At 39.2% G+C, this 27,675-nt stretch overlaps 1 protein-coding gene across 4 annotated transcripts in view; it reads right to left on the bottom strand.

Moving 5' to 3' along the window:
- Positions 1-27,675, bottom strand: part of SF3B1 (splicing factor 3b subunit 1) — a 107,037-nt gene that overhangs the window by 23,324 nt on the left and 56,038 nt on the right. Inside the window, exons 4-18 of one of the 4 annotated variants that reach the window (XM_077448705.1) lie at positions 26,366-26,480; positions 23,838-23,917; positions 23,573-23,755; positions 23,052-23,292; positions 22,568-22,780; positions 20,741-20,862; positions 15,614-15,811; positions 14,422-14,523; positions 13,159-13,338; positions 11,531-11,617; positions 8,307-8,577; positions 3,957-4,102; positions 1,594-1,740; positions 1,001-1,126; positions 635-856 (exon numbers count right to left, since the gene is read on the bottom strand). In XM_077448705.1, coding sequence (XP_077304831.1) covers positions 635-856; positions 1,001-1,126; positions 1,594-1,740; positions 3,957-4,102; positions 8,307-8,577; positions 11,531-11,617; positions 13,159-13,338; positions 14,422-14,523; positions 15,614-15,811; positions 20,741-20,862; positions 22,568-22,780; positions 23,052-23,292; positions 23,573-23,755; positions 23,838-23,917; positions 26,366-26,480 — 2,433 coding nt within the window. Of the gene's footprint in view, positions 1-634; positions 857-1,000; positions 1,127-1,593; positions 1,741-3,956; positions 4,103-8,306; positions 8,578-11,530; positions 11,618-13,158; positions 13,339-14,421; positions 14,524-15,613; positions 15,812-20,740; positions 20,863-22,567; positions 22,781-23,051; positions 23,293-23,572; positions 23,756-23,837; positions 25,469-26,365; positions 26,481-27,675 lie in introns of those variants that run through there. The other 3 variants (XM_077448706.1, XR_013261860.1, XM_077448707.1) reach the window with 3 other exon arrangements.

The raw sequence follows: 27,675 nt of genomic DNA, 5'->3' as shown, positions 1-27,675 counted from the left end.
AATGTGAGCTCACCTCGCTATGGTTCACATTAGGAGACTGTTCCTCTCCCCCCCCCCCCTCCTTTTTTATTTTTAAAACTGAATGTTACTGAAGCTATGTTGACTATGTAATCCTTTGGGGCATCTAACTGCAGCTATGGATTTGACATCATAATCAATCTAAAGCTTCCTTTTCCTCCACTACAGGGGCCAGTCACTGAGGTGAGCTCAAACCCTTGTTGGTTTCCAGATGGTGGTACTTCAGATAATTTTAAAATCACACTTTTATTGCATTCGTTTGAACTTTCTGCACAGTGGGACAGCCATTTATGACTTTGTTGTGGATTTTAATATCCATTTTGCATTTTATTTGGATTTTTAGGTATTTCTTTTTGTAAAGCCATACAAGTTTGGTTATATTTGTATATTGATATTTATCTTTATAGTAATGCACTAATATACACATTAGATCCCCCTATAGACACTGGATATGCCTTCAGGTGGTTTAATTGTATTGTAGCACAAACACATTTTTTACACTAGAACAGAACACATACCCTCCAGTCTCTTCCTGAACATGTAAATTCTGAAGTTACATATTCAAATTATCACACTCACACTGGCTACTGTGGAGGAATGCACTTTTGCAACATACCTCTGTGGTCTGCTCCTGAAAAGCATAAAGGATGCCATCAATCAGCTGTTCTTCAAGCTTGTGGTCAATGTCAGCAGCTCCAAGATTGCCCATTATTTTTTCAATGGTTTCCATGACCATTTTTCTGTATTGCTCAGCTTCATCCTTTAAGTCATCCACAATTCTAGATATTATCTCCGCAGCTCCAACCTTATTTGCAAGCTCAACTGTGGTGTCCACCAGCTGCACACAAGAAGAAAATCAAATTTAAATATTAAAATAAAACAAATTAAAAAAAAAAAAAAAAAAAAAAAAAAAAAAAAAAAAGAAGAGGATGATGATTGAAACTATATTATAGACCAGAATTAAAAAGTAGACTGCGTGTACCTGTCTATAGTTTCTTCTGTCCAAAGCCATTCTGTGCTGCCAGAAGTGTTTAAAAAATGGAGGAAGAATTTCTGTTTTAATGTAATTTGCTTCCACACCATCAGTGCCACAACACTGCTTCACCACCTGCAAAAGAAAAAAAAAAATAATATATTATTAATATTATTACTAAAGATACGTTGATGTTGTAAACCTTTTCTAATCACAGTAAGCAGTTTACAAAAGGGATATGCAGAGGCCAACCACCAATGCCAAAGGATATTGTTACCATTAAAACAAATAAAGACAGCCAGGGTAAAGAAAACTGATGCATCTTTTATATGTCCTTTCCCCATGCACTCACTAACCAAGAACCTCAACTTCATTAAATCCAGATCAGCGAGGAGTCCTCATCTTGCACCCTTTCATTACAATTGTAGCCTCCAGCTATCAATACCTCAGCAAAGCATGTATTCTAGGAGCCTTACTCACGGGTAATTTTTCCATAAGCAACAAGCTTAAAAATCATAAAAGATCAAGTGCAAGCAAATAAGCAAGGCTCAAGAAATAATGAAACCCATATAATGCTACATAAGTAAAACAAGGAAAAATACCTTTAAAACAATCTTTTTCATTTCTTCATCAGGAGACTGAAACTCTCGGATTAAAATCAACATGACTTCTCTGGTATAGTAGTTTGCATATTCAGCATCCATGAGAGGTATAAGGTAGCCAATGGCTTTTAAGAATGCAGCTAGACCCTGGTAAAATATAAACAGAAATTTACCTATTAGTAAAAAGGATAAAAAAAAAAATAAAAAAAAAAAAAATAAAAAAAAATGTATGATTCATATTAAAAAAATTGTATATCTGCAGGCGTTATGCAACCCTTTTCTCTACATAAGTAGCAATTTTACATATTCATTCTGTATTAAATAAATCCCAAGATGCAAGATTTCTGAACAGAAATGAATTTAATAGAATTAAAGTATATGTAAACCCTTGTAAAACAGTGTGCATGTGTCCCAAATACTTTTTTTTGCAAGTAACCCCATAGCCTCTGTTCTCAGCTGCATAAGGAGCTTAGAAAGCTGGAGTATTATTAAAAAACAAAACAAAAAAACACACACACACTCCCATCGAATGGCTGTGCAGGAAAGAAGCGTCAAGACAAATCTAATCATTGGAGAGGAGGCCGAGTTCTCAGCACCACTAGAGAACTGACCACAATGTGTTCGCCTACTTAGTGTGGTCAGTTTTTCATAGGAAAGCAGGACCATCAGGAACACATGGTATTTTACACAAAGGATGCTTTCACACCGCTCCATTGAAAAAGGCATCAAAAACACATTTGTTTTTGATGCGTTCCGTTAATTTTTCCCCATATCACTTATGTGATTTCCAGTGAGAGGAAGTAATGTCAACATAAGATAAGCATTCCTTAACCACTTCAGCCCCGGAAGAATTTACCCCCTTCCTGACCAGAGCACTTTTTGCAAATGGGCACTGCATCGTTTTAAAACAAACAAAATTCCCCCCCCCCCCCCATAAATAGAGCTTTTTTTTAAATATCGCAATAAGCGATTGATTGGTTTGCGCAAAAGTTATGGCGTCTACAAAAAAATAGGGGATAGGTTTATGACATTTTTATTGATAATTTTTTTTTTTTACCCGTCACTGCGACATTATGGTGGACATATTGGACCATTGCCATTAATAAAGCGATCAATGCTTAAAAATTGGGAAGCGGGGGAAAAAATAAAAAAATAAAAAAAAAAAAAATAAAAAAAAAACACACAACACACTTTAAGACCACAAGCGTTTTTTTTTTTTTTAAACCTCCCATCTCCTCCCCCAGGTCATCCTTGCTGCCTAAAAGCACATTTAATGCACAAGCAAGCAGAAAACGCACGTTCGATTACTTTTTTGTGCGTTTTTACATGTAAAATGCACATCACGCACAGGGCAGCCATTCATTTGAATGGGCTGCCCTATGAGTGACAAACTCCCCAGAGTAGCTCAAGAACATCGTGGAGAGCAGCGAGTTTTCTTTAGTGTGCTTTTTGGCACATTTGTAGCATTAAAAATCTATGGGGCTGAAATAACTGCAGTTGCAAAGGACTGCATCATTGAAAACTATGGGATTCTCCTTGTCAGGCAATTCAGAAGTCGCACAATTTTTTAAATGCATTTTTGCCATAGTTTCCATTCAATAGAGAAGTGCATTTGGTGTTTATTTTTTTTGTGAACTGCTTGCACGCCACACAGTTCTGCTTCAGCATTCTGGACCAGGGTGGCCTGGCCTGCCCTTCTCTCCCTGCATCGCGGCTTCAGGTTTGCAGACCTCTGGCGTTCCACACCTCAGATGGTGGCCAGTCCATATGAGCCTTATACATTTGTAATACATGCAAATTGTCCCTCAGTGTACTAATAAATTGTCTCATTACACTACAATTAGAGGCACTTTTTTCCAGTTTTTATCTCCTTGTTGATATACAGAGCTGGCTTCTACTCTTGGAAGAGCTTGCCCTAAATTAACCCCATTTATTAAAACCCAAGGACTATCAATATATCATTTTTATGGACCATTAATGGACTTATGCCGATTACTGACTCTCTAAACACGTGCAGCATTCCCCCACTGCACAATCTGCTGCCCGCGATCTGGCACTAATCTAAGGAGTGATTCATTCATCACTTTATCCCCAAGGTAAATAGTGCTGTTTATTATTTGTAATCTGATGCGTGTTCATTTCAGTGATCAAAGGTACAGAGCCACTTGGTTTGGCTCTGTGTACAGATTTCAGCCAACTAAAATGCTAAAAACTGCAGTCATTAATGGCACATTAGCTGCTCAAAGGACAATTTCTGAAGTGTGGTTTATAAAAGGTCATAGCAGAAATACTACATTGGTAATGACATGGTAAAAAAAAACACAAACACAACCCTTAGTTGACAGAAAAAACATTCAACATACCTTTCCTCTGTGCTGTCGGATACCCTTCCACAGTGGTTTTAGCACAGAATCAAAAGACTCAATACCATATGGAGTGGCTGCTTCAGCCAAAGCAGCTATAGCCAGGGCACTGATGGTACGAACTTTCTGCTGTTCATCAACCAGCCCTAAAAGCATGAAGATACCATTAATTCATAAATGATAAATAAAAATAAAAAAATAAACCCACATCTGAAACGTTCAGGAAATTTGTCAAACCATGGTATATTTTGGGAACCTGTAAAATGTGTCTGACCAGAATTTAATTAATAGGGTTTAAATGGGATCTAGGAATAATGAAGTTTCCCTATATGGTCAGTGCATCTATATGTAGTAACAATGATCAACTACCACATTTCCCCTAGTAAGCTGTGGTATTTTTACCTACTGCTGGTTACATTACCAGTTGGAACTTGATCAGTGAAATAACAGTACACCAAAGCAATGTATTTTATGGTCACTTCGTAATATGAGATTTCACTGACAATTCTCGGTCATTTAAAAACCATACACGCCATTAGAAAGCTTTCAGGAAAAACACATGAACAGTTTCAAAATCAGAAAACAGTGACAATACTGTTATTAGGGCAGTCTTTACATGTACCTTATAGGATCTAATAAATACACATACCAAAAAAAAAAAAAAAACAACTGATGAAATGGTTAGATTTAAGAGAGCTGAATACAACTGGTTAAAACCAGTTACTGCAAGTCTATCCAGGATGTGCTGGTCCTGGCTGAATCAAATAAACTGGCCAAGCGTTTCGCAGGGAGTACTGCTTCATCAGGGCCTTAGATTGCACTATACGTAAAAATTTGTGCTCCACAGGTATACAAACAACATTGACAAAAACATATACAACTAGCCTTTACATACACCACAGCATGTCATGGGCAAAAAGAGTTGGCAGGGAGGACAAATTATCTAAAGTAAAATAGAAGTATAAACAAACTGTATTCTACGATCTACATGCATACCTAGAAAATTACCAAGAAGACTGCCGATTCAACTTCTCAGCAGTCTTCTCGGTAGTTTTCTACGTATGAATGTAGATGTTAGAATACAGTTTGTTTATACTTCTATTTTACATTAGTTAATTTGTCCTCCCTGCCAATTTTGCCCATGACATGCTGTGGTGTATGTAACGAGCTCCATTAGGATACCATTACAAAATTTTAAAGCAACAGGACTCTGAAAATATACTGAATTCAGAATACTGAAAGTTTCTAATGTTAAAAGATTTCTTTGTAATATAGTTGTTAAATGTTTATGCGTTATTGGTCAATATGTTCATATATATCTCTACAATATATAAACAAATTTGTGCTCCAATCTAAGCCCCTAATGAAACGGGACTCCCCATGAAATGTGTAGGCCAGTTTTCTTGATTCTTAAGCCAGGACCAGCACATCCTGGATAGACTTACAGTAACTGTCGATTTAACCAGTTGTATTCTGCTCTTAAATCTAACCATTTGTATATGAAAATTAAAGATATACGTTTAAGCCTTAGGCCAGGGATATGCAATTAGCGGACCTCCAGCTGTTGCAGAACTACAAATCCCATGAGGCATAGCAAGACTGACAGCCACAAGCATGACACCCAGAGGCAGAGGCATGATGTGACTTGTAGTTTTGCAACAGCTGGAGGTCCGCTAATTGCATATCCCTACCTTAGACCATGCAAGGTACATGTAAAGTTCAACCTCATTTTTGTTCTCATTTGGTAATTGTTTTAAGACAACCACCTGCCCCTCAGAACCTGGCTTGTAATAGCCAAGCCGTCAGACTGTAAAGCAGGGTGGAAGATCGATCCCTGGGACAGAAGATCTTGGCACAGTGAAAACAGCCAGGGAATGTCTGACCAGCCTCACCATGGCCAATCTGGAGCTACCAGAATGACTAAACCCCTTCAGCCTTTACCCTGTGCAGTAAACGTAGTAGAAGCCAGCAGATCTATGTCCAGCACCCCCCATTGCAGGCAGATTTGATGAAACATGTCCTGGTGCAGTGATTACTCTCCTTGATCGAGCAGCTGATGACTGATGCCAGTTTTATTGGCTGATCGAGCCAGCACAAGAATTGCTGCTCGCTGAAGCATATGAAAGACCTCCAGCAGTGCTGCTGAACTCCTCTCATCCTGACCTGGGGATTGACACAGGCCACCGCAGTGGCATTGTCCGACTGGATCCTGATCAGGCTCTCCTGCAGAAGCGCTGCACAACGAGAAAGCAAGAGCCTAAATAATCACTCGTGGCTCCGGGATAGTGATGGATAATCAAAACACCTTCAGAATCCAATGGCCTTGGGTAGACCTCAGATGCAAAACTTTCCTCTCCCTCCCAACCCAACTGGACAGGCTGGCATCTATCAATGGAGAGAGAGAAAAATGTCTTCCTGGCCTGAAAAGCCAGCAACCAAAGCCACGAGATAAGGGAGGCCCTGGTCAAACGTCCCACACAGATAGAGTTGTCTTAGGACACAGGAGAATTGTCCCACTTGGAGTGCAGAGAAGACCACATGTGGGACTGCAGCAACCGAACCGTAGGAACACATTGGCTGCACAGAGTCGAGGCTCAGCCCTAAATATACCAGACACCTGGTCGGGGTCATAGCAGACTTTCTGCAGAGTGTGGATGGTGATCGCCATGTCACTCAATGCAGAACGAGACTGCTTCCAGAAGAAGATCGCTCAGCTAGCCTATCACGGCAATAACCGTTGTTGCAGCGCCAGAATCAGAGATAGCACTTTGGTGAACATCTGGGGGGGGTTAGGTGATGGGGAGGCCCGACCAAAGGGGAGCGCAACAAAACTGATACTGTGCCCCCCAACCGCAAAGCACAGGAAGCGCTGGTGCACAGCACAGATGAGAATGGGGGGTACTTATTGTAAAAGCTTTCCTGAAGTCCATTGAGGGATACAGAAAGGGTTCTGAAAGAGTTGGGATATACTTCCACCTGTAGCAAGAGGAGACTCTGGCAAAACCAAAAAAAGCATAGCAAGGCTACGTATAACTTTGCCTCTATTCATACTTCAGTTTTGTGAGCAAGCTGTATACACCGTCAATAATAGACTTCAAGAAACATTGTACGTTAAGTCCAAAAAGACTAATTTTTGTTATATTATCTGTCGAGGGACAGAGAAATTCTGAAACGGTTGGGATGCCCAAAAGCCACCGAGAGGTTGAACAGATAGAAGCACAAAAAAAAAAAAAAAGAAGAAGTTACTAAACCAAGTCCCAAAGAACAAACATATCCAAAAGGGACAAATGGATAGACATCAAAAATGGGGGACCAAATGGGCCTAGGATTCCTAACTCGACTACAGGGTAGTCAGATATTAAATTTGCAATGAGATACCCATAGGCAACCCACAAGGTTGGTAGGGATTGAAGGGAACTAAATCTGGATCCTTGTAAAGGCCTCATGCATACAAGGCTTAAAAAAATAAAAAATAAAAACAAACACCTTTAAGACCACACAGTAAGTACCACAGGAAGTGAACTCCCTTAGCAAGGACTTCTTGAACTTCCCGGCTTGATGGTGACCCTAAGCTACCAGTGTTAGACACCGGACAAGTCACATCCTAACAAGGTTTGCAAATAACCGAATGCTCAGCATTGTTTGAACTGCAATGAATCATGAAACCGACTGTTTAACCATTTGCTGCCCAACATATGTATATAAACATCCTGTCAGCAAGTGATTACAAACATAATGACTGCAGCCATGATCTTGGTACTGTTTTTTTTCCATCCATTGGATTGGCCGTTTTGTAAACGTGATCAACGTTAAAGCACTGTTAGGAAGACCCTTAAACTGTTGCTACGGATAGGCTGACCCAGATAAACACTATGTAGTGACTAGCTCAAGCAGCAGTGTGAAATGCAGCGAGTACACATCCAAAGAAATATCATAAGACTAGCAAAAAAATCTAAGTTAGAGATAAGGAATAGCAACCTTCTAGGACAAGGGGGCAGGCTTAAATTTTTTTTTCTATTTGCCAGTGTCCCAACCTCCTGTAGGCAGCAGTATAACCTACAACATTTTCATACCAGTTTTTATATTAACATATAAACAATTCTAATTTTACAAAAGTCCCAAGAGCTATTGGTTATCTAAAGAGACAGCACAGCAGATGTAGCCATTCCACTTAATCCACACAATAAGGAGAGTGGAGAAGCAGAAGTTAACACTCTATGGCTGAATTCTAGGTAGAACAGGCATAGAAACCGGTTTAACGTGGAACATTAAAAACAACTTTGTGCTAAGAAACTGTCTCTGTAGAACATGTTGGTCAATGTATTAGTCAAAATATGAACTAAAGCTTACCATGTTCAATGATTTCAACCAAGCTTCTCAAGTGTGGCAAGATGGCACATCCCATAAGTATAGCAATCTGCTGCACAATTTTAATACCAGTGTGTCTGGCCTGCCACGACTTTTTGCTCTTACATACGGCTTTCAGAAAGGGAAGAAGGGAAGGGATGCCAAGGGCAGACGCAACAACTGCAAAAGCTCTGGCTGTTGTGTTACGGACATATTCATCCATGTTGTCAATATCTGGCCTCATTGTAGAAATCATTGTGGCTAAACCAGCAGCCTATAGGAGGGGAGAAAAAAAAAAGTGGGATGTTTAAAACGCAATTTGAAACAAACAAACATTCTCCATTTGTTATACAATTAAATGCATGCAAAAAGACATATTGCACTTAGAAAGCAAATCTATAGTTTGTGGGTCAAATGTTCACGTGGGTGACAACATCATGCATTTGTTAGACAACATGCACACTTGAGCTAAAAAAAATTATACATTTTAACTGCTTATCAATTTACCAAAATACAAAATGAGTGAACAGAAGAAAAATCTAAGTCAAATCAACATTTGTTAGGATTACCCTTTGGCTTCAAAGCCACATCGATTGTTCAAGGTACACATGTACACAGGTTTGCCTAATCAAAGGTGTCCTCAAAGCTGAGAAATACAGGCAGATACTTATCCATCATGCCATACCAACACGTTGATTCCAGACACCATTTTAGGGACACTCAACTATAGTTGATAAGCTCTCAAATACTAGGATACAACTGCTTGTACCAATGATGTTTATATTCCATTTGAATCAGAATTCACAGATGGTCATGTATTCATTTATTTTATAGACTGCACAAGATAGATATAGTTTGTTTTATATATTTGTTTTCTCTGTAAAGGCACATTAAAGTACATTTTCTCCCCCCATCCGATTGCTTTAGGGATGGAGGTTGCTTTGGTTTGACAGCTTCCTCTCTACTATACTGCCAGCTTTGACTTTGGACCGCTTTTTACAAATACACAGAAATCTGTGTAGGTGGTGTTCTAGTTTATAAGAGGATTTGCGTGCCTTGAGCATAGTGGAAATTACCGAGTCTGACAGACCTCGGTCCCTTAGTACCTGGCTCTCAACAGCCATGCCGTTAAAACCAGTGACTGTAAGCAGGATGAAGTATCGGACCTTACTATAGAAGGTCCTCTCGCATCGGAAGCCACCAAGGAAGTACTAGGTTGGCGTACAAAGGACACCAACGCGTCCACCCAGGGGTATGGGGCAGTGTGGAGCAGGATAAAGCACATCATGCAGTTCCCTTTGTATGAACGTTATTTGAAGTGTGCAAAACATACACTTCATTCACGGCAATGTACAGGAGTGCAATGCACTGGGTTGCAGTACATTATCGCAGTGCACTATGCCAAATTGCGTAAAAATGCAGCATTTCTGTATTTTAGCACAGCCGTAGGCTGCGGTGCAGTGTGAATGTGACACAAGTTTCCTGTGTGTTCCTGTGGCGACAGATTTGTTTACCATGCCGTAATGTGTATACATGGTGTGTATATGGTGTGAATACACCCTCAATGGATGATAGATGAGTGGCAACCAAGAGAAGAAGAACACGCTAAGATTGATGGCAGCAATCACACAAATATAAAGTAAGTATGGTGTGAACTCTTGTCTAAATAAGCAAGCACTTTCACCTTGTTTATGCAGGACAACGTGACTGCCTGTGGAAAAGCATCTTCCGATACCTTTACACCCCTTTCACACCAGGGCGTTTTGCAGGCGCTATAGCGTTAGAAATAGCGCCTGAAATCCGCCCTAAAGAAGCTGCACCATTGTGTGTAGTGTGAAAGCCAGAGGGCTTTCACACTACAACGGTGCGCTGGCAGGATGTCAGAAAAAAGTCCTGCCAGCAGCTTCTTTTGAGCGGTGAAGGTGTGTTAACCGCTCCTCCACCGCAGCTCCCCATTGATATCAATGGGGCAGCGCTGTAATATCGCCGGCAAAACGCCGCTATTGCGGCATATTGCTGGCGGTTTTAACCCTTTCGCGGCCGCTAGCAGGGGTAAAAGTGCCCCGCTAGCGGGCAAAATGCGCCGCAAATCCGGCAGTAAAATGCCGCTATGGGCGTTGTGGTGTGAAAGGGGTCTTATACTAACTCTAGATATGATCTTCCAGAGAGCAGAGATCTCAGTGTCAGAATGGCGATTCCAGTTTGATGGTGCAGGGGGTGAAAGCAACTGGCTGCTGGTTCCAGACATCATGGGGATCATGTCAAATTTTTCTGCATACCTGAAGTTCCAGGTATTGTTAACAGAGGCAGAGGACCAGCAAAGCGAGTATATGAGGGTTGGAAGGAAGGCCCTTTCCGAGACAGTCACCTTGCCCTGCAAAGTGAGTGGATCTTTAAAGAGGACCGAAAGCCAGCAGATACAAATACTATAAACAGCTCTAAAGCCTGCTCTGGACAGGAGATTAAGGACAACTACAAGATCTGCCAGCTCCATGGATAACTTCAGAAACAGAAAACCTTCAATATTGTAACAAGGCTAAAATTCCACTCAGTACAGTTAGATTTGATTACATCTGAATAAATAGAAAATTAATACACATTTACCCAAATTTAAGACTTGGTGTAAACAAAATTATAATATATTTATATTTCCACTTCTAGGTTCCTTCAAACATACCTTCTTGGAACGTGGACAATTTTCTTCTGTGTGGAGCAAGATATTAGCTATATCAGGTACTCCTTTAAATCTCACAATGCCAATGTGCCTTACTGACTCCCAATTCCTGGGTCTTACGTAAAGAGGAGGGATTAATTCACACTATTTGTGTGTCAACTGTACGGGCCCATTGCTCTACACTGGAAGTGCTCAACAGTTCCCTTGATAGAAAGGATCCCATTTAACTTACAGGATAAGATGCACCTATTTACATGTAAATGGGATGCATGGAAGACCCCTCGGCATATCCCAATACCCTGAACTGATACAGTATATACTTATGCTATTGGACATATTTTTCCCTTTCAATGTACCTATATCTATAAATTTACAGATTCATATGCTCTGGGAAATATCTATATGTTTCTGGATTGCGGTTTGTATTAGGATTTAAATCATTTTTTTGTGAGATATCTTTTTTGTATATTGTCATGATATTCTGTATTTTTTATACTTTAGTTAATATTAATTTACTTTTGTTTATTAAAATTTCTCCTCAAAAAGCACTTACCTTAGCCAAGTTGGATATAATTTCTCTGCCTTCTACTCTAGCATAATAGTCTTCATCAATCAGCAAGGGTTCAATAACCACAAGAATCTGAAAACCAAAATCAAAAAATACAAAAAGAAAAAAAGGTTTATCTTAAGAATATTACACATCAAACTACATCAAGGAAATGGAGGCAGATCGACTATGCAGAGCTGTACCAGATTCTCAGTGCTCCAGTTTTAGTAAATCTCCCCCCTATATGTCTAAAGCTGGTGGGTGCATGTGTTTCTCTCGCATTAAAAAACTTAGGAGGTATGTAGGTTAACCACTTCAATACCAGGCCTATTCTGGCACCACTTCTCCTGCATTTAAAAATCATAATTTTTTGCTAGAAAAGTACTCAGAACCCCCAAACATTATATATCTTTTTAGTAGACACACTGGGGAATAGAACGGCAGTCATTGCAACTTTTTATCTTGCACGGTATTTGCGCAATCATTTTTCAAACGCCTTTTTTGGGGGGGGGGGGGACAAAAAAAATAAAGTTTCACGAAAAAAACAAACACAAAAAAAACAAAAACAGGAAAGTTAACCCAAGTTGTATAATGTGAAAGATAATGTTACGCCGAGTAAATAGAGACCCAACATGTCATGCTTTAAAATTGCGCACACTCATGGCATGGTGCTAAATTTCGGTACTTAAAAATCTACGTAGGCGATGCTTTTTTTACAGGTTACCAGTTTAGAGTTACAGAGGAGATCTAGTGCTAGAATTGTTACACACGCCCTAACAAACGTGGTGATACCCGACATGTGCAACTTGAACGGTGTTTACATATGTGGGCGGGACTTACATGTGTATTCGCTTCTGAACGCGCGCTACCAGGGACAGGGGCGTTATTTTTACACTTTTTTAATGTTCACTTTTATTCCCATTACAAGTAATTTAAACATCCCTTGTGATCGGAATCTATTGCAACAGGTCCTCTTTATGGAGAGATACGGGGTCAATAAGACCCACCCCCCCCCCCCCCCCCCAAAAAAAATTCACCGATCTGATACTGACAGCCACTATTGCGGCTTTGTTTACTTCTAGAAACCTGGGCGTGATGTCATAACGTCGCGCCCGGGCCTCCAACTGTCAGAGGACTGGTGACCATATGCTCACCGAAATCTTCTATCGTCATCTGGCATCGGGCCCTCGATGGCACGGGAGTGCCCGGAGAAGCACCGGATGGCAGTGGGAAGGGATGTCCCCTCCCGTCGCTTATAAGAGCGATCAAGCGGCGGAATTGCCACCATGATCATTCTTATCGTGCACAGAATCACCGGCTGGAAAGAATGATATGTGAATGATGCCTGTAGCTACAGGCATCATTCAGATATCCCCTCACATATGACGCCCTAAGGTATTGAAGTGGTTAATAAGGCAAAATGTTTGGCTTTCATGTAATTGTTATGTCATTATTATAGCCACTGGTTATGGCTTACCATTTGGGCTTAAATGCTTCTCGCATTGTTGAATCCGTGTTCTCGTCAAACAACACAACATATATTGTATCTTACCGCTTTCAATAAACACCAATTTAAAAAAAAAAATATTGCTTAGATTTGCGTTACAAATAGATCAATTAAACATTTTACATACCTTGTGTACATATGGTCTAACCAAATCATCAAGTTTGTACAAAATTCTATCAATGACTTTAACAAGCAAATGCCGTTCCTGGTCTTCAAGTGTTGGAGACATCAGCAATGGTAATATTTGATTGAACAATGGTCCAGCTCCAAATTCCCGAGCTTTGTCTGTAATCTGCCGTAGTGCTGCCTAATAACAAATGGGGAGGAAAAAAAAAAAAGAAGCGTAGCTTTAGAAAATTGAAGGTCACAACATTCAATACTCACTTTGTGAATACATTTTCATAAACCTTTAAAAGGGAGTACAGCCAAAGCTCGTTTGGCTGTATTTCTCTTGTGAATCACAGGAGTGCAGTTTATTCTATGACCTGTTTTCAGCTGACAATCACTCTCTCTCTGCTCAGAAAGCACTGAGAACCGAGAGATGAGTGGTGTTTGATCAATCGGTTCTCAGTCTAAAAGCCTCGTACACACATACTATTTTTTTCCGCTCAACCCAGGTCTGAGAAGTGTACTAACAATCCAATGTTAGTACAGCGATCTCACCTGCTGTGCTATTGTGTTCTGACAGGGGGACGCGCCTCCCCCAGAACACTCTGATCAGTAGACTTTTTTTGGTCATGACCCTTCGAGAGGCATGGCCAGGTTCTGTTGGGAGGGCTGCCATACACAGGGAACAAATGTCGGCTGGTTTCTATTGAACCCAGCTGACGCCGCCAGACATTTGGCCCATGTGTACTGGCTTTAGAGAGCTGGCGGGGGGGGGGGGCAGATGCTGCATCGGACCAAGGTGTATATATATATATATATTATATTATATTATATTATATTATATTATATTATATTATATTATATTATATTATATTATATTATATATATATATATATATATATTTTTTTTTTTTTTTTTTTATTTAAAAAAAATAAATAAAAAACCCCCACACCAAAACCATACTTTTTATAAAACGACAATACATACAAACTGAAAACACCCAAAACTAATTTACGTACACAACGCAACACTAGAATGAGCCCTAAAAATATGAATACAAAATTTACAAAAATGTTTGTGCCGCAAAGAAAAGTTAATCCAGAGACTGTCATCTACACGTCAATGCTTTCAATTTTCTATTTTACAATGTGTCCAAATGATAACTGACCCAATAGTCTAAATTAACTGAGAAACTTGCTCACAGAAACATTCATACTATGTTCACTATTCTGGTTACATTTTGCATGAAAGGGAAAGACAACATGACAGTAGCAGCATATACCTTCCTCATTGGAGGTGTGCCATTCTTTATCTTCAGTAGTAGCTTCATTATTTTTCTTTCCTTCTGCTCTTCTGGACTAAGGGTGGATTCATCAACATCAACCTTAAAATTAGAAGAAAAAAAAGTAATATTATGAATATTATCATTTTTATTATTATTAAAACCAGATACTGAAAAAAGAAAAAAAAACCCTGTATGCATTACATATTCATACAATTACACAGATATAATCCTAATCATGATAATGAACACTATCTGATCATTTACTATTAAGACTACGATCAATCTACATCTTAGCACAGGTAAAAACAAACTCTTGTGAGATTATAACGCAGTTGGTTTTAGATAAAGTGCATTACAGAACATACAGCAGTTTAGTCATCTAATGTTATTAAATGTAAATTCTATGATAAAAGCAGACTTGAAAAACAGGTCTCTATACAAATTGCACAATAGCATAAGCAGCTACTTTAACCCCCCTAAAAAAAGGTGTAAACAGAAAGTCGTCTCAATTTAGGGGGATTTACAGTGGGAAAGGAGGCAGAGAGGTCAACATTGGACCAGAAGGAGTAAGATAAAGAGGACAAAGCTGGTGCACTTTTTTTTTTGACGGGATGAAAAGGGGAGAATTCTAAACAAGAGCTGCTCATAGTTAAGGGAGGGCAGAGGAGAAGAGGGCATGGTTGGTGGATAGGAGCTAAAGCTGCAACGAAGGTGGGAAGCATCAGATTATGTACCATTAAAAAGGAGGAAATACAGTAAGAAAGCATTCACTGACGATGGTGAGAAAGCATTGAAGCTCATCATGGAATGCGTGAGACGGGTTAGAAGCTGATCATGGACCAGGAATAGAGAAAGGTACAGCAGGAGCGAATCATGATTGGGGAAGGAACATGGCAAGGTCATCATGGCAAGGAACGGATGAGCTATGATGGATATTCATGACAAAATGGTGAAAAAGCAAGTACAACAAAAATGGTAGCAAAGGTGGGAGAATGAATGCAGAGCGGATAACAAAGGCAGATTGTGTGCAAACTGGAGTAGGGGCGAGAAACAAAACAGGAGCACACTTGTGAAAAAGTAATTAGACAGGAGGGACATGGCATAAATAGATGCTAAATGATGCACAGTATTGTTACATTCAGTAGACTGCAAAAACACACCAACACACCTGACAATGACCATCACTTACCAGCAGTTTATCAAAGTACTGAATATCATCTGGTTTAAGGAATGGAAGATTTCCTGATGGTTGATCACTGACATTTTTCATTGTTTTGTCTTCAGCAGGCATATGAAAGCCAGTTAAGCCACCCAAAGGTGTTGGAGTCGCAGTCAGTTTACGAGCTGGGGTGCGTATTGGGACATATCCAGCTGGTGGGGGAAGAACCTGCAAAAAACATGCAAAAATGAGGGTCCTTAAATCAATGTATAATCTGATTTTGCCATGTACAAATACCATGATAGAAACAGTCCAGAATAACACTTTAGAATGAGACCTTAACCACTTCCATATCTGGCCTATCCTGGCACTTCTCTCCTACATGTAAAAATAATCTTTTTTGCTAGAAAAGCACACACGGTAGTTGCACAACAATTTTTCAAACAACTATTTTTGGGGAAAACAAAACAAACGGTTTAATTAATAATAATAAAAAAAAAAAAAAGTAAAGTTAGCCCAATTTTTTTGTATAAATGTGAAAGATAAATGTTACACCAAGTAAATTGATACCAAACCTGTCACGATTTAAAATGTATATTTTTTTGATCACTTGTATTTCCATTTTATTTCTATTACAAGAAATATAAATATCCCCTGTAATAGGAATGGTGTACGACAGGTCCTCTTTATGGAGAGATAGGGGGTCTATAAGACGCCACATCCCCACATCTCTCCTCCAGGGTGGAAAACATCAGATCGGGGGGAAAAAAAAAAAAAAAAAAAAAAAAACACCACAGACCTGATGCTTTCCACCTGAGATCGCCGCTTTGTCGTCATTTATTGCCTGGACACGACATCATAACGTCACTCCCGGGCCTCAGATAGTCAGACATGACTGGCGACCACCAGAAATCTCTAGGCTCTTAATCCGGCAGCAGCGGTTTCTTTTTACAGCTCCTCGATGGCACGGGAGAGCCCAGAGAAGCAGTGGAGGGCGGCGGGAGCAGGGCTGTCCCGGGCATCATTCAGATATCCCCACTGAAAGTCAAAGATGTCATAACTTACTGCATTCTCTGCATCAAGTTAAAAAACATCCTGCATGCAGCACCCACCTAGCGTGCCCGCCCCAAATACTTACCCAAAACCCATCTCAAGCCAGTGACGTGCCTTAAATCAGAGGCTCATGCTCTCCTCATTGACTCAAACACAGCAGCAGAAGGTGTTGGCAGAGTCACGCACTGTGCTTCTTTACCACTTCTATACAGGGCACTTCCCCTCCTTCCTTCCGGTCTAGGGCAATTTTCAGCGTTGTCGCACTTTAAATGACAATTGCGCGGCCATGCAACCATGTACCCAAACAAAATAGATGGCTCCAATAGGCACCTCTAGTAGGCACCGATTGGCAACCCTGGGTGGTCATGGGTGGGCATCCTGGGGGGGGGGGTCTACATTGATAATCAGCGCAGACCCCCCGTCACGAGAGCAGCCGATCGGCTCTACTTGCATCTGTCAGTGTGAGTGGAGGAAAAGCCGATAAACGGCCCTTCCCGTTTATGCTGTGATTGGACACAGCGGATCACACGGTAAAGAGCCTACGTCAGAGGCTCTTTACCAAGATCGTGACACGATGTGTCAGTCTGTCATACTACACCAATGATTGCCGCTTATCCTACTGGACATCATATGACTGAACCACTTTCCTGTGGTCATTCTGCTGTATGGCAGGCAGTGGTTAAGGAAACACAAAAGCCGGCTTGGGAACAACCATGCACGATTGCCCCATAAAGTGGCTTGCTATGGGGGTACTTGACAAGGGGGGGGGGGAGCCAGAAGCACTGGCAGAGGACCCGATAAACGGACTGGCGCAAACCATTGCACAGAGCAGATAAGTATAACATGTTTGTTATTTAAAAAAAAAATAATGCACCATTGCATAAAATGTGTGGCCCTGCCACTCTACAATAAATTCCAGACTGGACAGCTCCAGACTGATAAACTTGTAACGATATTTAGTCATACAGAAAACACTACCAGCTTAGTTTGGTTAGAGGGGACTTGTAATCTAACATAGGTATTAAAAAAAAAAAAAAAAAAAAATTAAAAAAAAAAGTTCAGAGGCATTTGAAACGCCAAATGCCTGTAAGGCTCCATGTACACGGGACGTTGTTTAACCTCTCTGAATGATTTAACTTGACAGCTAGAAACTGGCGTCTAAAAACATTTAGCAGCGTCTACATGCCACGTTCGCATCTAGAAGCATTAAAAAAAAAAAAAAAAAGAAAGGAAAAAACACCTGTAAACGAAACGCGGCTAAACGAGAGTTACCGTGTTTGAAATGCCTCTAAACACATTTTTTTGGGGTTCCAAAAAAATAAAAAATTAAATGCCTCAAAACACAACTGCCTAGAAACGACTATAAACAAACCTGTGTAGATGTACTGATAAGATAACAGAGAAGGGTTCAGGAGCAGTTGGAAAAAAAATGCCCAACTGCTCCTAAACGTCCGTTTACCAGCAGCATTGTGTACATGAGGCCTAACAGTAGTAACTCGCATTTAGCCAATAGACGTCTTTAACCACTTAAGGACAAGGCCTCTTTTCAGATTTGGTGTTTACATGTTTAAAAGTTTTTTTGGCTAGAAAATTACTTAGAACCCCCAAACATTTTATATTGTTTTTTTTCTAAACACCCTAGAGAATAAAATGGCGGTCATTGAAATACTTTTTTTCATACCGTATTTGCGCAGCGGTCTTACAAGCGCACCTTTTTTGGAAAAAAATTCACTTTTTTGAATAAAAAAATAAAAGAAAAAACAGTAAAATTAGCCCAATTTTTTTTTTATATTGTGAAAGATAATGTTATGCCGAGTAAATTGATACCCAACATGTTACGCTTCAAATTGGCGCCCGCTCGTGGAATTTCGTCAAACTTTTAGCCTAAAAAATCTCCATAAGCAACATTAAAAAAATTCTACAGGTTGCATTTTTTGCGTTACAGAGGAGGTCTAGGGCTAGAATTATTGCTCTCGCTCTACCGATCGTGGCGATACCTCACGTGTGGTTTGACCACCGTTTTCATATGCAGGCGCTACTCACGTATGCGCTCGCTTCTGTGCGCGCAAGCTCGTCGTGACGGGGTGTTTTTAAAAACCCTTTTTTCTTATTTTAATTGATTTTATTTATTTTTAAACTGTTTAAAAAAAAATAAAAAATTGATCACTTATTCCCATTACAAGGAATTAGGGCTGCAACTAACTATTATTGTCATAATCGATTAGTTGGCCGATTATTGTTTCGATTAATCGATTCATCGGTTAATAACTTAAAAAAAAAAAAAAAAAGTGGGTCAAATTGACTTTTTTTCAACCACAGTGACGGGAAAGTTTGGAAATAGAAAACTTCTTAGTCAAAAGGAATTTTCAGACAGTATATGTGGTTTTCGTTCAGAAATTTAATTCATTTTAAAAACAGAATGTTAAAAACAAGTGAAAATTTCAAACAAATTTCTTTCATTCAGCGAATGTACAAAGATTTTTTCGTCTGAATATTCTCATCTGAAAATTGATCCATGTGACCAGCATGATTTTACCACGTGATTTTACTGCAATTTGCATTTTTTCTGTTTTTTAGGGCAGATTCAAAAACACAAATTGCTGCAAAAACGCATTACATGCAGCTTCTCCATTGAATATTGAACCAATAAAGCACCATTTTGCATTAAAAGTCCCTGACCCTTTCAGATGTGAACGTGTCCCATAGGAAACCATGTAAATGAACTGTGGTGCATTTCTGCAAAAAGCACCAATAAACATATAGATGTGAACCAGGTCTAAGACGTTTAGTAACATAATGGGGTTATAAAAAAAAAAAAAAAAAAAAAAAAAAAAAACTAAAATAAGCCCTTTATAATAGAAAAAAAAAGCAGATAATCACTACTGTAAGCGGTTCATTTTTTTTACTGTAGAACAGTGAGAGTAATATTTACAGGAGCGATTATTTGCTCTTTTGTACTATAAAGGGCCCATTATGTTACTGGCCAATTAATCAATGAAATTGGTAATCGATTAATTTCATAATCGATTAGTTGTTTCAGCCCTACAAGGAATGTAAACATCCCTTGTAATAGAAAAAAGCATGAAAAGTCCTCTTAAATATGAGATCTGGGGTCAAAAAGTCCTCAGATCTCATATTTGGACTAAAATGCAAAAAAATAATAATAAATAAAATTAAATTAAAAAAAATGACATTTCAAAAAAAATATACCTTTAAGAGGTATGGGCGGAAGTGACGTTTTGACGTAGCTTCCGCCCTCCAATGGTATAGAGACAAGTGGGGACCATCTTAGCCTCACTCGTCTCCATACCCAGCTAGTGAAAGGACCCGATCGCCTCCACCGCTACCGACGGCTCCGGTAAGCGGCGGAAGAGCGGAGGGAGTGGCACCTCTCCCGCCGCCGATAGCGGTGATCTCGCAGCGAATCCACCGCGGAGACCACCGTTATCGTACAGCCTGAAGAGATGGATACCTCGGTTGTGGCAGCAGCTGCTGCCGTTACCGAGATATCCCTCTTCAAAAAATAGGACGTACATCGTCGTGCGCTGGTCGGTAAGTGGTTAAAGGAGAAACATTTCTGACCATTTACAATGTAAAGAAGGCTTCTAAAACGCAAACGCAGCACAACAGACGTTATTAAACGTTGGTTACTAGCTGTCAAGTTCCATCCTTCAGAAGGTTTTAAAAACGTCTTGTGTACATGAAGCCCAAGGAGAGGGGGAGAGTTCTCAGTTAGAAAGTGACTGCTCTAGGTCAGCAAAATGGCGGCCTTGGGCAAGTATAAACAGAAGCAATGCTGGAGGCAATTAACACCAATGCTAACACCAATTTTGGTAGCAAAATTATTAGTGAATGTGTTTTGTTAAAAAACATTAATGGTTATCAAACTTATGTTCTGGTTTAAAGGTCACCGATTCCCACAGTAATGGATTTCTACAGCATGCTGCTTTGATCCCTTTAAAAGAATCCCAACTTAAATTGGAAAAATGTACCCAAATTTTAGGAAATAAAATCTACTGGTCTTCAGCTTTGGAAATTGTAATTCTCTTCTGGAAACATGCAAAAATAAAAATTCCTCACCAAAATGATTATATAAAACATTACCTTATAACCCTCTGGAAACATGGCATCCAATTCATCATCTGAAAGTGGGCGATTTCTTTCGTCAATTTCCCGCTCCCAACGCCATGCTTGAAGTTGTTCAGGAGTCATACTCATAATGTGCCCTAAAACATGCAACATAGGATTATAATAACCTGAAGAAAAGGCTCTTAGAGAAAAAAATAAATAAATCTAACAAACGTCAGGAGTACATTCACATCTGTGCAATAAATTCAATGTTTCTTGAGCATATAAGGATGTTTATTTGGGCAATCTCTCAAAACAGTTATTAAAAAAAAAAAAAAAAAAAAAAAAGGATTTGTATTTTGGCCTTTCTAAAGTTCTACTATTAGTGCTCCCCTTTACCCTCTGTAGAACACCAAAATGTTCTCTTGCACTGTGTGGCAAGTCCCAACAGGTTATCAGACTCTTGATGTTAGAATATGTGGATAATGCACACCTCGCTGCCTTCCAAAGACTGGGGGTGTTCAAATGAACAGAAAGCATAGAAGAACACAGAGTGGCATAGGCCTAGTGTATTATCCTCAATACACTCACAAACCAGTACTTGTAACCAGTAACATTATAAAATCATACGCTTAAATCCATATGCGAAAATCCACAACACTTGTAATCACATTGGCTAACACATTTCAAGGTTTCTCACCTTCAGAGCCTTGTTTAGATGTCCATTAGTGTTAAGGAACTTTTCAATTAGAATCGGTGCTCTGTTTAGTGCTGCTGTATATAGGAGCAGGGAAGATATATACAGCAGCACTAAACAGAGAAAGCACTGCTCTTGAATGAAAAGTTCCTTGTTAACAGACATCTAAACAAGACTATGAAGAAGAGGGAAGCCTTGAAAATGGGTTAGCTGTCTACAAGTGTTGTGGCTTTTCGCATATCAATTTAAGCGGATGATCTTATAATGCTACTGGTTACAAGAATTGGAATACCCCGAAAGAAACTACTGCAAATGCAAGCAAACTTCAAGCAGATAGTGTCATGGTTGGAATTTAAACAGAGATCCCCAGTGCTGCAAGGCAAAAGCGTTAACCACTAAGCCACGGTGCTTTAGACTTTTTCCCCTACAAAGTCACTGGTGGCAGGAGTAGTTTTGTTTTCCTTTTTTTTTTTTGTAAAAGGACTGAAGATTTCTACTAAGAGCTGCCATCAACAAATGGAACACCTCTCGTTCAAAAGGATGCACAGTCCCTTATGTGGATTTAAAAAAAATAAAAAATAAAGGGAAATCAACTTTGATTTTAATTGTTAAAATCGATTGAAAGTAGGTGGAGAGGCAACATGGAAACTGTTCATCTACACAAATTGTGCCAACTTCCTGGCTGTGCAGGGAGGCAGATGTGTGTGGATTACACAATTGCCTGGCTAGACATAATTACAAATGTTTTTGCAGGTGTAAAAAAAAAAAAAAAAAAAAAGTTAAACATATAGATTTTATATTTAAGCCATTTCCACTAACGTACCAGATATAACTCAAGCATTTTTTCTAGTACTGAGTGTTATGAAAGTCTTGGGTGTTCCACTTTCTATTTAACTTCCAGGCAGACCAGCCTGATTTTAAGGGCATTAACAGCTGCAATAGTAATTTAGTCTTGGTGGCTGGCTTACAGAATTTCAAGATTGGTGCCTTCCACATCTGTTATGGTAGATATTATAAAATGCTTCTGAAAAGTTAGATTTGACAACTTTCAATGACACTTTAGGATCTCAGTTGCATACTTCACTCCCAATAAGTACCATGGAAAATTCAAATATAAATTTCTACGCAATGAAAAAAACAGGAGACATCAAATTAAGGCTGCTCACCTGGTGTAGGAGTAGCCATATTCATAGCAGGGGTACCAATTGGAGTTTTCCCTGGTGTCAGTACTGGAGTGCTACTACCCATTTGACTAGCTGGAGTTTCATCCCAACGAGACTTTCTTTTACTTGCTCCAGGAGTTGGGGTTTCACCAATTGATTCTCCTCCACGATCTGTGCGCGGTGTCTCAGCCCAGCCACTTCCATGACCAGGAGTATCTGCAGAGAGAAGAAAGGATTAAATTGAATCAAGGGACACTTGCTAGAATTTTACAACAGGCACAAACTTGCTAGTTTCCATCAGACCATTCACTGCATATTATCTTCATGATTTTAAGCAATGTGATCATGAAAACTCAACAGTTCACAAGCAATGCCCAACTAAAACCCCACATGACTAAATTCAACATGCAGAGTTACAGAACCCATGGACCATGGATATCAACAGCAAGCAAAAAAATACAGCAATATTTTGTATTTCCAAACTTACCACGTTCTGTTTTTGGCGTTTCATCCCATCTGTTTTTACGTGCACTGGAAGTTGCACCGCCATGCCCTGGTGTTGCATGGCCTGGTGTATCGCCACGACCTGGTGTTGCTGCTCCAGCAGGAGTATGGCTGGGAGTAGGATCCCAGATCTTTGAGCCAGGAGTAGCTCCAGGGGTTTCATTTCCCTTTGCACGACCAGGGGTCTCATCCCATCTTATTGATGAAGGCGTGTGTCCAGGTGTCTTAATACAAAAACCGTTTGTTAAAATAACTCACTAGCTAACAAAGAAGACAACATCATAAGAAAGGTGTGTGTGTGTGTGTGTGTGTGTGTGTGTGTGTGTGTGTGTGTGTGTGTGTGTTTGGGTCAGTGAAAACGTAAAGAAAAAAAAAAAAAAAAGTGTGGTCAGCTTATTTATAGAACATACTGCTACGGTTAGGTTATCTGACTAAACCACACCCATAAAGAGTCAGTGATGAAATGATCAGTCTAAAATAAATAAAACTAGATAAAAGTACAACGACCTCCGCTTGATCCCAGCTTGAGGACTTCTTGGGCGTGGACCCTGGAGTCTGGTCAGCTGTTTGATCCCATCTTCTTTTACGCTTTGAAGATGGTTGTGATGCTGCTGAAGCAGATGATCCATTGACCACTTTTAAATCACCAGACTTTGCTTTTTCTGCTATCTGCTGATGAATTTCATACTAAGAAAAAATAAAGGGAGGTTAGTTTCATTGTGCTAGTATTTGATAAATGCTAACCTGAATTTTCCATTTGTTAACTAACCTGTTCCTTTCTTAACTGCTTTTCTTTCATAACATCTGTGTAGGTTCGTGCATTTGTTTTAGGATCTGGAGTCTTGCCTCCTACAGAAATAAACAACAAGAATAGTAACTTGCAAATGTCTATTTAAAATTAATACAGTCAATCCTTCTCTAGCAAAATACTAGGGATATTTGATTTATTATAAATCAACTAAATTAAAGGTTACATTTTACATTATTGGATTTTATTGTCATATGTAACCTATATAAAAATACAAGCTACAGTTTTATAGCAAACATCAAATGCAGATTAAAAAAGAAAAAAAATGGCAAAGCACTGAAGTGTCTTCAGAAGTGTTGAGTTCCGTTGGCACTGTTCCATAATACGTACACTTTCATTCCTTTGTCTCCATCAGCAGTTCTGACTTCAAGCAGCAGAATAGAAGCCTAGAAAATCATCTCTTTACCATTAGTAACACTTTGGAAAATGTATACTCAAAACATTACCTGGGTAAAGTTGTTAAAAGCACCAGTATATACTATACCCAATTATGGCTTCACAATATTTTAGACTTCAGTTTCTAACAAAATACTAAGAAAATCTAAGAGAACGAGAATGAGTTAATCTGTCTAGAGAAATTGGGTAGCATCGTAAAGAAAAGCAATCTTAAACACATTTTAAAAGCTAACCAAAGTCTGAACCACAGGTCAACTTTTTGGATACAAGAAAAATTTAGCAAAAAATTTGAAAAATTTAAAAAAAAAATATAAAAAAAAGAAAAAGCCAAGCTTCATGCTCTAGACAAAAACCCAAATTTTCTCAAACAGTTACTTAAAAAGAAAAAAAAAAAAAAATTTATATAGTATTTTTTTGCTAAGCATCAATCAGTCCACCCAAAATTGATTTTTTCAGTGAGCAAAGGTGACCAACTGCAACATTCTGGCACTAAAATCCAATCTTTAGTCAAACACCCACTGAAAACGTGTTTGAAAGATGAAAAGCAAATCTGCCCAAATCCCTTTAGATGTTCAACATCCTTTGGCAAAATAATGTTTATTAGGATTTTAGCTAAATTCAGAGAAGCCTAGATTTCACTCATAGTACATGTGGTCCATGAAGGAACATATTCTTCTTCCCACAAAACACTACAACGCGAGTCTTTACTGAGCAATGGCGTTGTGTCACCTTCTAAATTATCTGTAATAATTGCATACAGAATGCAGAAAATACCTGGTGATACTGCAGTTCAGCATGGCACATCATGGCCATAATAGATGTGGGGAGGCTTGTGGGGAGGCTTGGGGGGGGGGGGGGCTGTCGTGGGGACATCTCTAAGGTTTCAAGACCCTATACGAGCCTATGGAGTGGTCAAACCCTGCCAGAACCAACTCAAAACTTCGTTTTTGGTTGAATTTTCCCTTCAAGCAAAGACTAATTTTGAAGTTAACAGCACCTTTAAGTGCATGCATCTCCACACTGAATAGGTCTTTATTTGGCAAATACACCAAACTGTAAATGATTATAGAGCTACAGTTATTGGCATAACTATATGAACCACATAACTCCATTTCTCAACAAATGTTCCCCCTTTTCTTAAAAACCAAAATGCACAGGCTTTTTTTTGGGGGGGGGGGGGGTGAATGAAGGGTGCCTCTGACAATCTCCATACCGTGACCATGCACACACCAATAGAAAAAAAAAAAAACTTAAGGAAAAAAAAAAAAAAACAGAAAGATGTTGGAGACCACGCCCAATCTGCAGTGTCAAGCGGACACTAGAAAAAAGATAGGACTTCCTTTGGATTACTTTTTTCACCATTAGCTACACAGGATGTGTTGCACTGCACCCTTAAGAATGCAGACAGGACTTGTATTTAGCAGTACTGCTGTAGGAAAGAAATTAAGGACAGTTAGTATGGGCCTGTGAAGTCTGACAAGCATTGTTTATCATTTACATTATACAATACACCAAACCCATCACTGACACATGCAGGTTTTAAAGCAAATGACCTGCAGTTAAAATTGTGTAGACACAGACTCAGGCAACTAACTTGTGGCTCACCAGCTAAGGCTTAAGTAAAAAGCAATAATATGAAGCTGCAAATGATTAGTGGGGGGGGGGGGGACAAGTCACTAGATGCCTGCCTTAAAAAGGTATGCACCAAGGTAAAATTCTCTCCAGCAGTATGTTTGTATGAATATATATGAATATATACAAAATAAATGAAATAAAAAAAAGTGGGGGGGGGGGGGGGAGAATAGATTTTTGTATTTAAGAATCCTATTGTCAAATACATATTGGAAATGCATTTTGCATTTCATTTTGAAGGCGTCAGAAAATATGTTGCGAAAGTATTTGAATATAGTGTGCTGTAATGCTATTCAGACTATAAATGTTCTGTGAAGGGATTAGAAAGGTGTCTCAGCAATGATAAAGTACAGGAAGAAAAACCAAAAAGGTATAGGCGTGGCAATGAAAGCACAAAGGGGTTAAATTCAGGATAAAATATAAAAACTAAAATGTTAAATCAAAACACATAAGCCAATTACCGTCTGCAAAAGGGTCAAGACGCTCTGGAGAAATGATCATTGTCCGCCTATGCTTTTTATATTCATCCTCCCGATCTGCAATTTTCTGAGGTCTGTGTTCGGCAAAAGGATCATACTAGGAGGAAATGTACAAAAATCACACATCAGAAATTACTTGAAAGCCTTAAGGAAAAAACTTAAATATGTAAACCCAATATTTCATATTCCTGATATGTGCCTGCTCTACCATGTACTTGTATGAAAACTTATCTGGTTCTCTTTGTATTGCTTCCTTTATGTAAAATTCCTGATGTTGCTGTCAGTCCCTCTGCTTTCCTATTAAAAACTGACCACACTGAGGAGAAGACACCACATGGTCAGTTCTCTAGCTATGCTGAAAGCTCAGCCTGCTCTCCTCCAATGATCAGAATTGTCCCAATACACACCCCGCGCGCCCCCCCCCTTCTTGCACACAGTGTTTCACCATGAATATCAGGGTGCTGCTTCTCCTCCCCTAGCTGTTAGGAATCTGAAAACCGAGCATACAGTGCTGTGAAAAAAAAAAAAAAAAAAAAAGTGTTGCCCCCTTGCATATTTGTCACACTTAAATGATTCAGATCAAATTGTATTACACAAAGATAACAAGTAAAAAAACAAAATGCAGTTTTTAAATGACTCATTTATTAACCACTTCCACATCAGGTCAATTCTAGTATTCCTCTTCTACATCTGAAATGTAAAAACAATTTGCTATAAAAAAAGAAAAAAAAGAAAAAAACACTTTTGAATTTTCCACATGGTCATGATGCAACCAAAAACGTAAATGTATTTTATTGGGATTTCATGTGATAGACCAGCACAAAGTGGCACATAATTGTGAAGTGGAAATAAATGTGAAAAGTGTGGCGTGCATTTGTATTCAGTCGCCCGAGTCAATACTTTGTAGAACCACCATTCACTGCAATTACAGCTGCAAATCTTTTTGGGTATGTCTCTACCAGCTTTGCACATCGAGAGTGACATTTTTGCCCATTCTTTGCAAAATAGTTCAAGCTCTGTCAGATTGGATGGAAAGCATATGAACAGCAATTTTCAAGTCTCGCCACAGATTATCAATTAGAGTTTGGTCTGGACTTTGACTGGGCCATGCCAATACATGAATGTGCTTTGATCTAAACCATTCCATTGTAGCTCTGGCCCTATGTTTAGGGTTGTTGTCCTGCTGGAAGTTGAACCTCCACCCCAGTCTCAAGTCTTTTGCAGACTAAGGTTTTCTTTTAAGATTGCCCTATATTTGGCTCAGTCTATTTTCCCATCAATTTTGAACAGCT

Source organism: Lithobates pipiens, unplaced genomic scaffold (genome assembly GCF_037356315.1).
Source record: "Lithobates pipiens isolate NorthernLeopardFrog02 unplaced genomic scaffold, aLitPip1_a1.2 Scaffold_22, whole genome shotgun sequence".
Lineage (NCBI taxonomy): Eukaryota > Metazoa > Chordata > Amphibia > Anura > Ranidae > Lithobates > Lithobates pipiens.
The sequence above is the reverse complement of the archived record's forward strand: the minus strand, read 5'-3'. Positions and strand labels throughout refer to the sequence as shown.